Source organism: Sinohyriopsis cumingii, chromosome 1 (genome assembly GCF_028554795.1).
Source record: "Sinohyriopsis cumingii isolate HCF-2022 chromosome 1, ASM2855479v2, whole genome shotgun sequence".
NCBI classification, from domain to species: domain Eukaryota; kingdom Metazoa; phylum Mollusca; class Bivalvia; order Unionida; family Unionidae; genus Sinohyriopsis; species Sinohyriopsis cumingii.
In genome coordinates, this window is record NC_142961.1 from 160,236,951 (window position 1) to 160,250,039 (window position 13,089).

A 13,089-nucleotide genomic window follows, 5' to 3' on the forward strand; every position below is an offset into this window, starting at 1 on the left:
TTGAGTTCAGTGTAATATTTATTAAGTGTAATATCTCCACTGTAGATAATTATAAAAGCTGCACCTGGTCACATACCAGCAGCTATTTAAAAACTGATATCAGTGGATAATAATTATCTTAAAGAAATAGCAGCAAAAACAAATAAACAATTACTTTTTTCTCATGTGTTTTAGATATTATGAACTTTAATATATTTAAATTTAATTTTGTTAGCTATTAGTCTTAGAAACGTTTCTGTACTAGACTGCACAAACTGCAGTTGATTCACTGCATGGGGACAGTCTTAAGTCTTATCCACAATGGAGGTATTAAAAGAAAACTGAGATGCCATTTTTCACTTTAATGATTTCCTCCTTTAATAAAGGGTGGCGTATTCTTCTACTGTTTTACCATGAGATTTGTTGTCTATAGGTGAGTAATAGAATTTTAAACAAATAGTATTTGTTATATCAGTGTCAATGAGCTAAAGAATAGTTAACCTGGTTCTCCCAAATTCTCATTCACTGGTTTTCAGTCACGAATGTTATATTAAAAGATGCTTTGAAAATAGTAATTATTTTTGCCATCCAAAGATGTGCAGATAATCAAGTGACTGCTGGTTTTGCCACCTCGGATGCGGGAGATTGTGGGTTCGATCCCTGGCAGAGTCATACCAAAGACTTACAAAAATGGTACTAACAGCTGCCTCGCTTGGTGCTCAGCATTAAGGGGTTAGTTGTAGGACTGGTTCGCCTGGTGTCAGGATAATGTGACTGGGTGGGACATCATGCTATACATGTCTGCAGCATGATGCCCCAGTGCTAGACATCACTATAAACTGTCACACTGAGGCATCGTAGTGATATGACTGAAACATTATTAAAGCTATGTTAAAAATTCAAATCACACACACACACACACACACACACACACACACAAACTGCTGGTCTTGAATACGAAAACATTATCTCAGTCCAATACCTTAGTAAACTTACATCATTCAGAATATCATCCTACTTTGAGTTGGACCCAGACTCCATGAACATTAAAGCTAGGAGAGAGGAGGGAATTGGGCAATAAAAGCATTTCTAACTTCAATTCATAAGCAGTAAATAATTACCTGCTATTGTTGCACTGCTGAATTTAGCAGACGAATCCTTTGATAAAAGTCAAGTGTTAAGATGGAGAATATGAGAAGTGTTCTGCAAGATGGAGCCCATGTGCTATCATGGCAGATCCCTCCTCAGTGGTCAATATCCTGGGATCAATGACCAACAGGTTATAAAATCAATGAGTATGTGTGTATGAATGCATGTATATGTAGAGGGATGGATGGATGGAAACATGTATGAATGTAGTAGCACTTTACAGCACCTCAGCACAATAGCAATTCTATGGTACCAAGTAAAATCTTAAAAAAAATGTAAAACTGAATTGCACAGAAACTCAAGGAAGATAAACTCTTCCAAATAAATGTAAATGTGAAACACAAGATAAAATATAAAATGTGACAATATTAAAATTCTCTAAAATGTATATAAAAAAATTAATAAAAGTCATACATAAAATGCTGATAATATATGATCAAAATATGTTAGATAAACTACATTCCCTCCAAAAAAAATCCAATATATTATCAGGTGGCACATTATCTTACAGTTTCTTCATGTAGTTAACATCAAAATGCTCTCACCGAACTCTGAAGAGGAATTTAAAGACTTCTAAGCTTAGTAAAAATGACATGTTGTCTATAATGTACGCTTAAAGAACCTGCATTTATAGATTGTTGATATGAAGGGTAGATTACTCCCAATACCACAGGCCTATATCCCAACCTGAATCTGAGATTTCAGTGTACAGGAAGACATGAGGCTCTGGGGGATGAAATAGTCAGAAACCTAGAAACTTTGATGGTGATGAAATGTGAAGACTAAGGGGATCATAGTAGATGGGTTCCCTGTGAGGTCTCCAGTTTGCTAAGAGCTGTTTTAAGTCCCAGGAGAAAGAGGTACTGGCAAACCAACCACAATGTCCTCTTGTCCAGTCTCACTACAAGAAAAAGCTTTTGTGAAATTCTGTTGGAAGGAACATGAACTGTCCATTAATGGGTGAGAAAACTCATCCCCAGTAAATCAATTTCTGGGATGGGATCAGATCCAACTTCTTCTGGTTTGGAATTAGGCCAAACATGAGTTGATGTCTCCCAACACAGTGACAGATCCCTCAAAATGGCATGTCTGACGACACAGTGCATCAGCCAGTCATCAAATTACTGGAGGATCAAGGCTCCTAAGGACCTTAAATGAGCTGCTATTTCTCCCATTACCCTGGTGAAGGCTCTGGAAGTGGAAGAGAGACCAAATGGAAGAATCATAAATTGAAATATCTCCTGTCCCAGTCAAAATAACATGAAATTCTTGTGGGCTGGGAAGATGGGGATATGAAGATAGGTGTTCTGGAGATCAATGAAGACCACTGTTATTCGGGCGTTCCTGATTGAAGCCGATGTCTCCATCCTGAAACACTTTCCCAGACAAAATTTGTTTAGTGGGGAAAGATTGATAATGAGTCAAAACTTTTCCTCACTTTTTTAAACAAGTAAGATCTGGGAATAATCCTAGACTTCAGATGTTTCATATCCTCTCTATTGTGCCATTTCTTAAATGGGTGTACACCTTTTCCTGCAGGGATTGGTGGAGCAAAATGGGGCTATTTGAAGAAGGTGAAGGGTCCCAGAAGCAAAGCTAGTAACCGTCCCTTATTGTGGAAAGGACCCACACGTTGTCCATGAGGTCTAACCAAGGTTTTGATAAAAGACCCTGTCTGGCACTACCTAGAATCTTTTGAAGAAGGGAACTTTAGCAGGAGAAGGTATGACTCACTTGCAATGACAGCCTCCCTCCATTGGGAAGGAGGCAAGGTCCTTAGAAATCTTCCTCTGGCCACCTTATTTGTAGCAAGACAAGGCATAAAAGTTTTAAACAGGGTCTTATGGTTCTGCTGGTGCCCCTACTTAAAACATTTAGAATTATCAGTGGGATTGTGGATCTTTCAAGTTGGTGATGTTTCTTTGACGGTGTAGTGTAGCTGGACCCTAGTACCACAGACAGAGCTGGCATTGGTGATACCTTAAGTCTTGCAAGTCCATAGTTACGGATTATCCATGTCTCCACATCAACCAGGGGAGCCCTCAAAAGGCTTTTACTGTGCTAAAGCAAAATATCTGACACCTCCAAGGCAGCATTCCTATGGATGTGGGGAATCTCAGCAGACAGTGCAATATACACTGACAGGGTGTCTCTAAATATATCTGTAATCTCTGCAAAGCAGCCAAAGACAACAATTCCTCCTTCAACAGACTGACAAAGGCATGCACCCCCCACCAAAAAAAAAAAGAATGTCATGGGAGGTTACAGTTACTAGTGAAGGAGCCCACAGTTCCATAGACTTGGGAGACCTAAGGGGGAGATTGGTCCTTGACCCTGCCAAATTCACCACCTGGGTATCACCAAAGTTGGGTGGGTGGGGGCTTAAGGAGACAAGCAGGTAAGTGGGTCCTGCAACTGGAAGTTAAAATCAGGGGCTAAAGAATAGAAGAGGGGACAGACCACCCCTACTGTTGTCTTGAGACAACTTCTGAGACAGCTCACTTACCATTGCTGAAAAAAGGGTTTTCATAGCTGCTTTTCAAGACCAGGTGTTCTCAAGGTTTAGTTGAGGTATGTGATGTACAACTAATGTTAATGTGTGAAAAAAAATCTTTATTCTTTCAGTTAGTGGCCCTGATCTCTAAACTTTTGACCCTAAAAGCAAAAGATTTTTCCTTGCATTAAGTGCAAGCCAACCAAAATGTTTATTTGAGGTATGTGATGAAACCATGTTATTCTTTTAGTCATAGTGACCTTGATCTTTGGACTAAAAACTTAACTGGGTTCTTCCTTACACAATGTACAAGCTCATCTATACTGATAGGTAACCACAGATTAAGCAGAACTCAAGTTACTATGCAGAAACAATTTTTTTTGTCTTAAATTAAAGTGACCTTGACCTATGACTTTTGCAACCTGAACAGAGAGTGATCTTCCTTACCCTATCTTTGAGCCATCCACAAAATTTGCTAACTGTAGATAGTCAAGAACTTGCGATGTCATGTAGAAACTATTTTTCTTTTTTCACTTGTAGTGACCTTGACCTTAAATTTTTTTAACTTAAAATCAATAGGGTTCTTCTTTATGCCAAGTGCAGATCATTGGTACCTGTAGATGGTAGATAACTCGAGCTATTGTGCAGGCACAATATTGGTAACAAAAGGCAACATCATAATATAATCTGATTAAAGCCAGTACCTGGTTATATTAAATACCAAACATATTTTGTTATAACCAAGCTGTGCTATAACAATATCAGGGGGAGGGGGAGAGGGAGGGTCAGTATATTTGAAGAAGGAGCAAGTTAATTTACATGAAACAAATTACCTACCAGTTCTGCTGAGGTGCACATGGCCTTTAAGGCCTCTGTTCCCCGCTTTTCCATCATCATGTAGGACATAGCATAAACTTTCTGGTCAAGCTCCTGCTCAGGGGACAGCAGCAGGGACAGCATTCTACCCAGCTGTAATGACAATTAATTCATTTTAACTTTCCAATTTTCACAGCACATTTTTCCTTTCCAAATTGATCTTTTTCATTCATAATTGTATTAATCCATTACAAAAATATCTCCATTAAAATCACAATTATTCTAGATGGCATTTTGATAACAAGTCCTTTTCATGCTGCATTCAAGCAGAGGTTGAAGCAGTTACACTAGAGTCAATGAACAGATCAAGGTCCAAATGGCATATCCTTCCAGTTTAAAAAAAAAAAAATACTTCCAAAATTAAAACAAGTATAAACCTAGAGAGTATAAGAGCTCAGGTATTCTGAACAGGTAGAAGCATGATATTAAGCAGATGACCATGTACAAATGGAAATTCCAGTACAGATCAGTGCCATCTTTACAAGTCATTATGGATCAATTCTGCAAGGTATTTTGGATATGACTGGTATTCATTGATAAATGGAGTGAACTAATGAAATTATCAAAATGTTCCAGTTTTATCCACAATGCTTTGCAGAAAATTATGAATAATAACTAGCACAGGCATTTCCATGTTTGCCATTGTCTGCAACAAATGAGACTTATAAATGAAACTGAAATTCATTTAGACCTAGAAATAACTGAACTCATATTGTCAATGTGTGTTGTTATTGTGTTAATTCGGCAACTTCTTTCTCAGAGAAAATGATCTGCATACCTCCAGGACTTTTAGAAGTGAAATTTAGACAGTAAATATGTTGTCTATTTGTTTCTTCATGTGAAATTTATGATCATACCTGCTTTGTGAATGGGCAATAGACTTAATTAATTTGCTTCATTTTTTTCCTCCCAATAATGTGACTTTTCCTGATTAAGTTATATTAACCTGAGTTGAAAGGATAAAAACAAAAACTGAATAAGTACTGCCTTGCCATGAAACCATACTGGACTATGTACCAGTAATGAATAATAACTGAAAATTAAACCGTATACTATTCTCTAAAATTTGTAATCTATGAAAAATTTAAAGAGGTTAAAAATACAGTGGTCCCCCTCTTATACACCCCTTCTGCACCACAATGCAGTTTTACTAAATCATAAATGAAGCTATTACCTGAACGCGGATGACATCCTTGGCTCCGAACATTATTACATTCTTAGACCTCTTGTACAAATTCTTCTCCTTAAATTGATAAACATTTACATAAGTTTAAACAAGTGTTACATGGAATGAAGCATCTCACCAATGAGTGACATTATGATAATTTTCTGATCTTACTGGCAAGACAGGAATCCCAGCAATCTATCAACATACGAAATTTACATATATAGTTAATGTTGAAAAGAGAAACAAAATATACAAAATGTATCACCATGAATAATGTTAAGATTTGATCTTAACCTTAACGCTGTTTGTGGAATTGCTGATATGACTACTGTCGCTGTCAACACCCAAAAAGTGACAGAAATTACTCATTATTTACATGTATGAAATAGACAGAGGTTAATGTCTATATTACAACAGTTTTGATCATTAAGTTGGTCAGTCACTGCATTACAATCCAATGACATTTAAATGTCAAATATCATTAATTGTGCATGAAGTCGACTTGAAAATTACAGTAAGAGAAAATAACAAACAAATTAGAACATTAAAATCCATGTTAAAAATGAGACTTTCTTTAATCAGCACCATTCATAATAATTGATAAAATGACAACCTATATGTATCAACAAAATTTTAGAGAGACAAATAAAAGGATTAACAGTTCTTGAAGAATAAAAAGCTTTCTTTCTTATTATTGTGAGAATAAAGTTTCACTTACTTGTGGCAGAGTAGCTTCAAAAGCGTTGAAAGTGAAGTCAAAAAGTTTCCTCTGAAATTCCCTCTCAATATTGACAGTATGTTTGGCACTTTCAAACAGCATCAAAACTCTTCTCTCTTCAACCTTTCTCTTCTCTGTGGGCAAAATCAAGAGGCAGGTTAAAATATTCTTTCATAAGATAATATATTCTTACAATTACTACAGTACTGTAAAACTGTCACAAGAGAGTATTTAACAAGAGTTTTTCTGTACACACAACAGGGCAAAAACTAATAATATCTGAACCATCACACACACAGAGATTTATGTAACTGTGTTTTTTTTATGCAAAGCGTTTGAAACACACAATTCTAATTTAATAAATTCACACGAATGTAAATTTTGACAAGAACAGGATGGCTAGAATTTTCCCACTCTCAGACTGACATTACAGTTGAATGACTGGAATGTCTGGGTGATGATAAATGACATAACAAGAATACAGTGAAGTGTACATGATATGCACCCCACCCCCATGATTAACAGTCCTCTATATAGATAGCTGAAATCTTTGTTCAGAACAATTCTTTTTTTAGTCAGTGACCTTGACCTATGACCCTCAAATATAGAGGTCACTTATTTAAGTGCAACTCATCCATAAAGTTTGGACCAGGTCTGTGATGCTGGACTAAAGTTTTGTATAGAAACCATTTCTCTTCTTTCAGTCAGTGACCTTGATCTTTTGACCCATAAATCTACAGGTTTTTTCCTTATCCCAAGCAGAAGCAATCCACAAAGAAGTTTGGTTCAGTTCTGCCAATTAAAACTAAAGTGCAAACCATCTACAACGTTTATTAACTGTACATGGTGGATAACTCTAGCTATCGTGCAGAAGCCCTTTTTCTTCTTTCAGTTACTTGCTTTGACCATTCATCTTTCAATAGGGTTCTTCATTACCCTAAGTGCAAGCCATTCACAAAGTTGGGTAACTGTAGATGGTGGAAAACCTGATTTATTGTGTTGAAATGAAATTGGTCAAAGAAAGATGGATGGATGGATGGATGACACTGTAACATAACTGGCTCTACATTAAGGCTTTAAACAAATTGTAAGAAGCGACTTCTAATGAAGCAAAATAGTTTTTAAAGTTCGCTAATCAACATCTTGATGGGCCACATATATAACACAAATAATTTTTCACACTTACCAGTAAACATGGCGAGATCTGTTGCAAATATCATCAGCTTCTTGAGTCTATCGATAAGTTCATTCTGAGATATTGGAATGGTTGCCAGCTTTTTCCTTTTCCCAATGGAAAGCACTGATTGCAACAAGGAATTACTACGAATGAGTCTACGATGAGTTACATCCATGGAGACAGCTCTGTTGTAGGGTAGCTTCTGACTTGGAAAAGAATCCTGAGAGCCATTGCTGTCACCACTGACAGCCAATATGTCCTCGTATGGCTGGTCTGACAAGACATAAAAACCTGCTGATCGTGTGGACTTGGATTTATGAGGTGGTGCTTTGGATATGATGTTGCCACTGAGCCTGATTCCTTGTGCTGCTGTTGCTAGAGAGGTGTTCTGGTGCAGGAGGGACTGTGACAAGGATGGTTTTTTAAGGGATAAAGAGGATTGGAGGGATGGGATCAGTCGTGAGGTTTCTGAAGCAGCTGCAAGTGTGCACAGGAACATAACATTAGTGATATTACTGAATTATTGACCTTTGATGATGCTGGTGCAAGAGTTTAATAACTCCAGAAAAATTTATATTCACTGAGACTATATCAGAATGCAAAACCAATGACAAGATTCTAAGATGGAGTCCCATTTATCAAAATTCAACAAGGTTTCTGATGAAGCAGAATTTAATAAGTACACAGCTAGGGATAAATTTTGAGTCAAACTTTGGGTGACTGAGTCACATAGATTTCTCATCAAGGAAATAAATGAATATATTTATGTGGTTATAATATAAAGGGAGTTCTACAGTTTTATTATTGTATATGCAATTTATTCTTTATGTTGAAAAGGGAGGTAGTGGAAGAGGGGGAGAATTTTCAAACACTATTACAGTAGTCTCATTCAAATTAATATCCTGATTAGGAAAGTTTTGTTTTAGTTTATTAATGACTCCAGCTGGTATAAACAAACAATGAAAAGGTTTTGTTAAACAATTTATCCAGTTTAATGTCTGCCTCTGAATTGGCATCCTGCTTCATGATCAGAAAAAAAAAAACTGCAAGGAATTTGACCAATGAACTATGGTTAAGAGTAGACCAATCAGACGGACATCATATGAAAGAAAATAGTAAAAAATAAATGATTTCAGTACTAGATTTTGGGCAATGTCTTTGAAAACAAAATGAAACAGCCATAAAATAGCCGGCTGTTGTGAAATTTTTATTATTGTATAAAAGGCCAAACAGTTTTATTTAGTTCTTTAAACTAATCATTTATATCAATATTTTTCAATTAAATTTAAAACTTACTACTGCCAAGCTTTCTCATTTACCTATGCTAGTTGAGCTGAGACTTGAACACATGTGGACATAGGTAAGATGTGGGAATTATCTGTAAAGACATGCACCTTAGACCATTTGGACGCCTGTGACCCGATGTTTAAGACAGGATTTGATTAGTCATTTACAATTAAACTAATTTAAACAACAAAATAAACACCATAGTCAGTATGGCCTGATTGCAAAACATTAAATATAGGTCACAGTTGCAAAGTTTTGACTGATGACTGTTGTACAACATTGTGATGTAATTTTATAACAAGTTACGTGACTCCATTGGCAATAATACCTAAGAAAATTAACTAAATGTGAAGGTCAACAAAAATCACTGAACTGAGAACTGTACATTGCAGTGAAATAATTTTTGCTGTGAGGGTACAGTACTCCTCTAGCCAAAGATTTGATGCCAGAAAGACAGGTATCATTCCATATTCTGGAACTGCTTTGCAACCCAGCCACTTGAATCAAGAAACATTGCATTAGTTTGTATCAACATCACCAGTACCATCTATACTTGCTTATAGGTCGAGTCAAACTGCAAATAGCAGAGATCCTGATCTGCCATAGCATAATGAAATGCAGATCAAGGTCTATCTTGTTTGTTCTACTATTAAACTGAACAGATATAGGTCTGCTGGTACATTATATGATGGCAGATCTGGGTCTGTGCAGTTTGCAGTTGGACTCAACTTATAAACAAATTATATATATATATATATATATATATATATATATATATATATATATATATATATATATATATATATATATAGTAGTTAACAGTGGACAGGATAAGTAAAACATATTTTTGTTATATTTTTCTTGCTATATTTGCATTAGTCAGTTAAAAAACATGGAGGGGGTAGGGGGTACAATTTAAAGATGTTATAGAACTTGTACTTGCACAATACTAGGTATCCATGACCTTAAAACCTCAAAAACTGAAATCTATCTACAAAATGTCATCACCCTTGAAATGTTACTATTTGTCCTCATCTGTCATTTGAATTCTAAATATTATATTTCAAAAGAATTTTGAATAAAGAAATTAATTAATGAAGAAAATCAACTGTTATCGAATACTGAACATTAATGGGTATGATAATCACATCTGTTCTGCTTAATATGGTACTCCACTTTAATGTAGACGACATGACAGAGCAGAACAAGTTACCAGTCGCATATTCAAGAATTTCCAGTCAAGTCAAGGAACAAATGCTTCACAGTGATATAAAATAAAATGAATTTATTAACATAACCAATCAAACAGGACTATAGAGGTTTCTGAGCATTATTTAATTCTTTAATAATCTAGTTGCTATGCAACAGATTTAATATTTCATCTTGAGAGAATGTGATGAGTAGGCAGCTTTGGTGCTGTCATACTTCTGTCCAACTGACCTGGAAAAAAATCTTTTTTTTTGTTCTTCTGTAAAACGTATACCCCTCCCAAATATAAAAAATTAGCTACAATACATGTGCATCATACACACCAAACTATGGTATACTAGGTGCAAAACAGTATTATAAATGGTGCAATAAAAATATGAATGAATAGCATCATCAGTGAAACAACATATATATAAAATTAACTTTTCAGACCAATAAATTCTGATCGATGATGTTCGTGTCATTAACCCTGATGATAGTTTTAACAGATCTTAAAAAAATATTCAAAAAAACAACAGCCTGCAAGAATATTACTTTCTTTTGTGAAATTGATAAAATAATCTGTAATTTTCAGTTAAATTTTGTACCGTATGATGAAGAAAAAGATCTTGATGGTGAGGACAGCTGCCTTGGGAAGATGCTAAATGACTGGTTACTGACTTCCTCGCTTACTTGCTCTACCAACTCAAGAACCTTTCCCAAAATAAGGTATTGGAACATCCGCAGGGTTTGGACACCCTTACTTTCACATCCTGAAATAATATATAAATACTTTGTAAAGGTAAAGTCAATAATAATGAAAAAATGTTCACTCTCTTGTTGGATGTTATCAGGTTTCCCCTAGGCCCCCACCAACTAAAAAAATTACAGGGATGGGGGACAAAAGACTATACTTTTAATGAAGTGACAAAAATATTTTTTCTTAAAATTGAAGAAAAACCATACTTTTATGTCAAAACCAAAGTACCAAGAGTAATATTTCTAGATTTATCTTTTATTGCCTTCCTAATCTTGCATTAAAACTGGAAAGACTGACAGCATCGATATACATGTAGTTGTTAATGAAGCCATTTTTTTCCCATGCCAATCGATCCAAGTATTACTGTAATCATTGTTATGTTGCATCCCTAAAGAATAAAAATTGCAATTATATATTGTGTTATAGATGTCTTACATTGGCTTTTATAGGTTCAGAAAATTAGGCAACTGTTGCAATGATTATATCTGTTTGGATTTCCATACCCATACCAGGTCTGCAAACTGCAGTGGGAGAGGGGATTGAAATTTCTTAGTTGCACTTGAGTATTTACCTGTTTATATTTTACACTTATCACTTTCACCACACTCTCTATGGATAAGATCACAAATATGCAACTATTTCTTCATTCAAAGGAGAAAACAAATATTATAGTATGCAAATTTAAGGTATTTAAATTATAATGTATTAATATTTATAACAGTATTTGATCAACTGAAAAGAGCTGACCTGACACAAATGTGACCACTACCTCTTACACAGGTAGGATTTACATGCCTTTTTACCTTTGTTTTATGCCATGCACTTTTTTTTATTTGATACAACAGATGTAATTGACGTGACAATAAAAAGCAGGTCTGTTTTTATCCGAGTGTAACAATACAACAAATATTTCCACAAGATCAAAACACAGTTGGCATTTAATTATGTTACCACAGACAGAGCTGTGATAGCAGACTGAAATTTTCACATTGGATACATGAGGGCATACAGTGTTTATGATGATAACATTGAAACTGAAGCAAAAGATAGAACTAAAACACAAATGTCACTTGACAAAACTTATTTAATTGCTATTTATTTATTAAAGTGTGGCCACCAGTGGGCATTTGTGCCATATTCATTGACTGAATTTTAATCTAATTATTTTATTTCCAGTTTACTAAGAATGTTGTTTGGAAAGAAAATTTAACAAAATATATGACTTCTTTTTAAAGGTTGAGAATTTCATGATATCAATTCAAATCTCCAGGATCAAACCATCATTTTCATAAATAAAATATCAAGGTTTCATTTACCAATTTTGATCGTGACAATCTTCATTTTCAAAGAATTGGGAAAAATTCTAAGGGTATTTTCTATTTTAAAAAATGGAATCTATGCCCCACCCTACATTATAAGTGGATTCATAAGTTATACAGGTGTGCGTTATAGAGGGAGTGGTGTATTATTAAATACTAATTTTTGTTCTTTACTATTTTCTTTTAACAATTTAGAAATGACTGTTTACGTCATCCTAGGATGATCCTCTGAACAGCAATGAAGAACAATAATATTTATTTTCAATACAGAATACATAACTCATCATGATAATGATAGCTCCTGAAAATGTGATGTTTCTTAGGGCCATTTAGATGCTAAAGTGAATGTAGTTCTTTGGAAAAATCCATAATAATTTCTTGAGGGAAATAAGTTATTGAATTGGTTTTCTTCAGATACATCCATACAATGGGTTTGCTAAAAATTTATTAATTCTCATTTGTGTTACCATGCTCATAAACAATCACAAATGAAAACATGAATCAAAAGCTTTAACCTTGACATCGAATGACGATTGTCAACTACTTTATTTGTTTTGCTGAAAAACAATTAAATATGGATTCTTGTCAAAAATAATTGTGTATGTACATTTCACTTAGTTGAAAAGGTCAGTGAAGTATAAGGAATAGGAACAATGACTTTCAAAGGGGCAACCATTGTGTTAATGTGGGATGTCAGATCAGCATCATGTTCATTTATATAAACTAGACATCCAAAAAAGTCCTTTATTAAAATCCCATATAGATCCGAGCATCTGCTCAGGAAAAGTGATAACAAGACTTTTAATACAGCAGCCACACTGAAAGTCAGATCAACACCATTTGCAGACCTGCAAACCCCAAAAAGACCTTCTCAGTAAGGCAGTCAATATTTTTTCCATACGCTAGACACATTCTCAGTAAGGTGTAACAAAATATCATGTATTGTCAAGTTGGAAAACATGCATTTAAAAAGT

At 34.9% G+C, this 13,089-nt stretch overlaps 1 protein-coding gene across 1 annotated transcript in view; it reads right to left on the minus strand.

Moving 5' to 3' along the window:
• The window catches only part of LOC149808240 (lysosomal-trafficking regulator-like), a 250,120-nt gene that overhangs the window by 88,959 nt on the left and 148,072 nt on the right, over positions 1-13,089 (minus strand). The window contains exons 28-32 of the mRNA XM_089975328.1: positions 10,645-10,809; positions 7,571-8,038; positions 6,385-6,518; positions 5,673-5,741; positions 4,460-4,591 (exon numbers count right to left, since the gene is read on the minus strand). Coding sequence (XP_089831454.1) covers positions 4,460-4,591; positions 5,673-5,741; positions 6,385-6,518; positions 7,571-8,038; positions 10,645-10,809 — 968 coding nt within the window. The remainder of the gene's footprint in view (positions 1-4,459; positions 4,592-5,672; positions 5,742-6,384; positions 6,519-7,570; positions 8,039-10,644; positions 10,810-13,089) is intronic.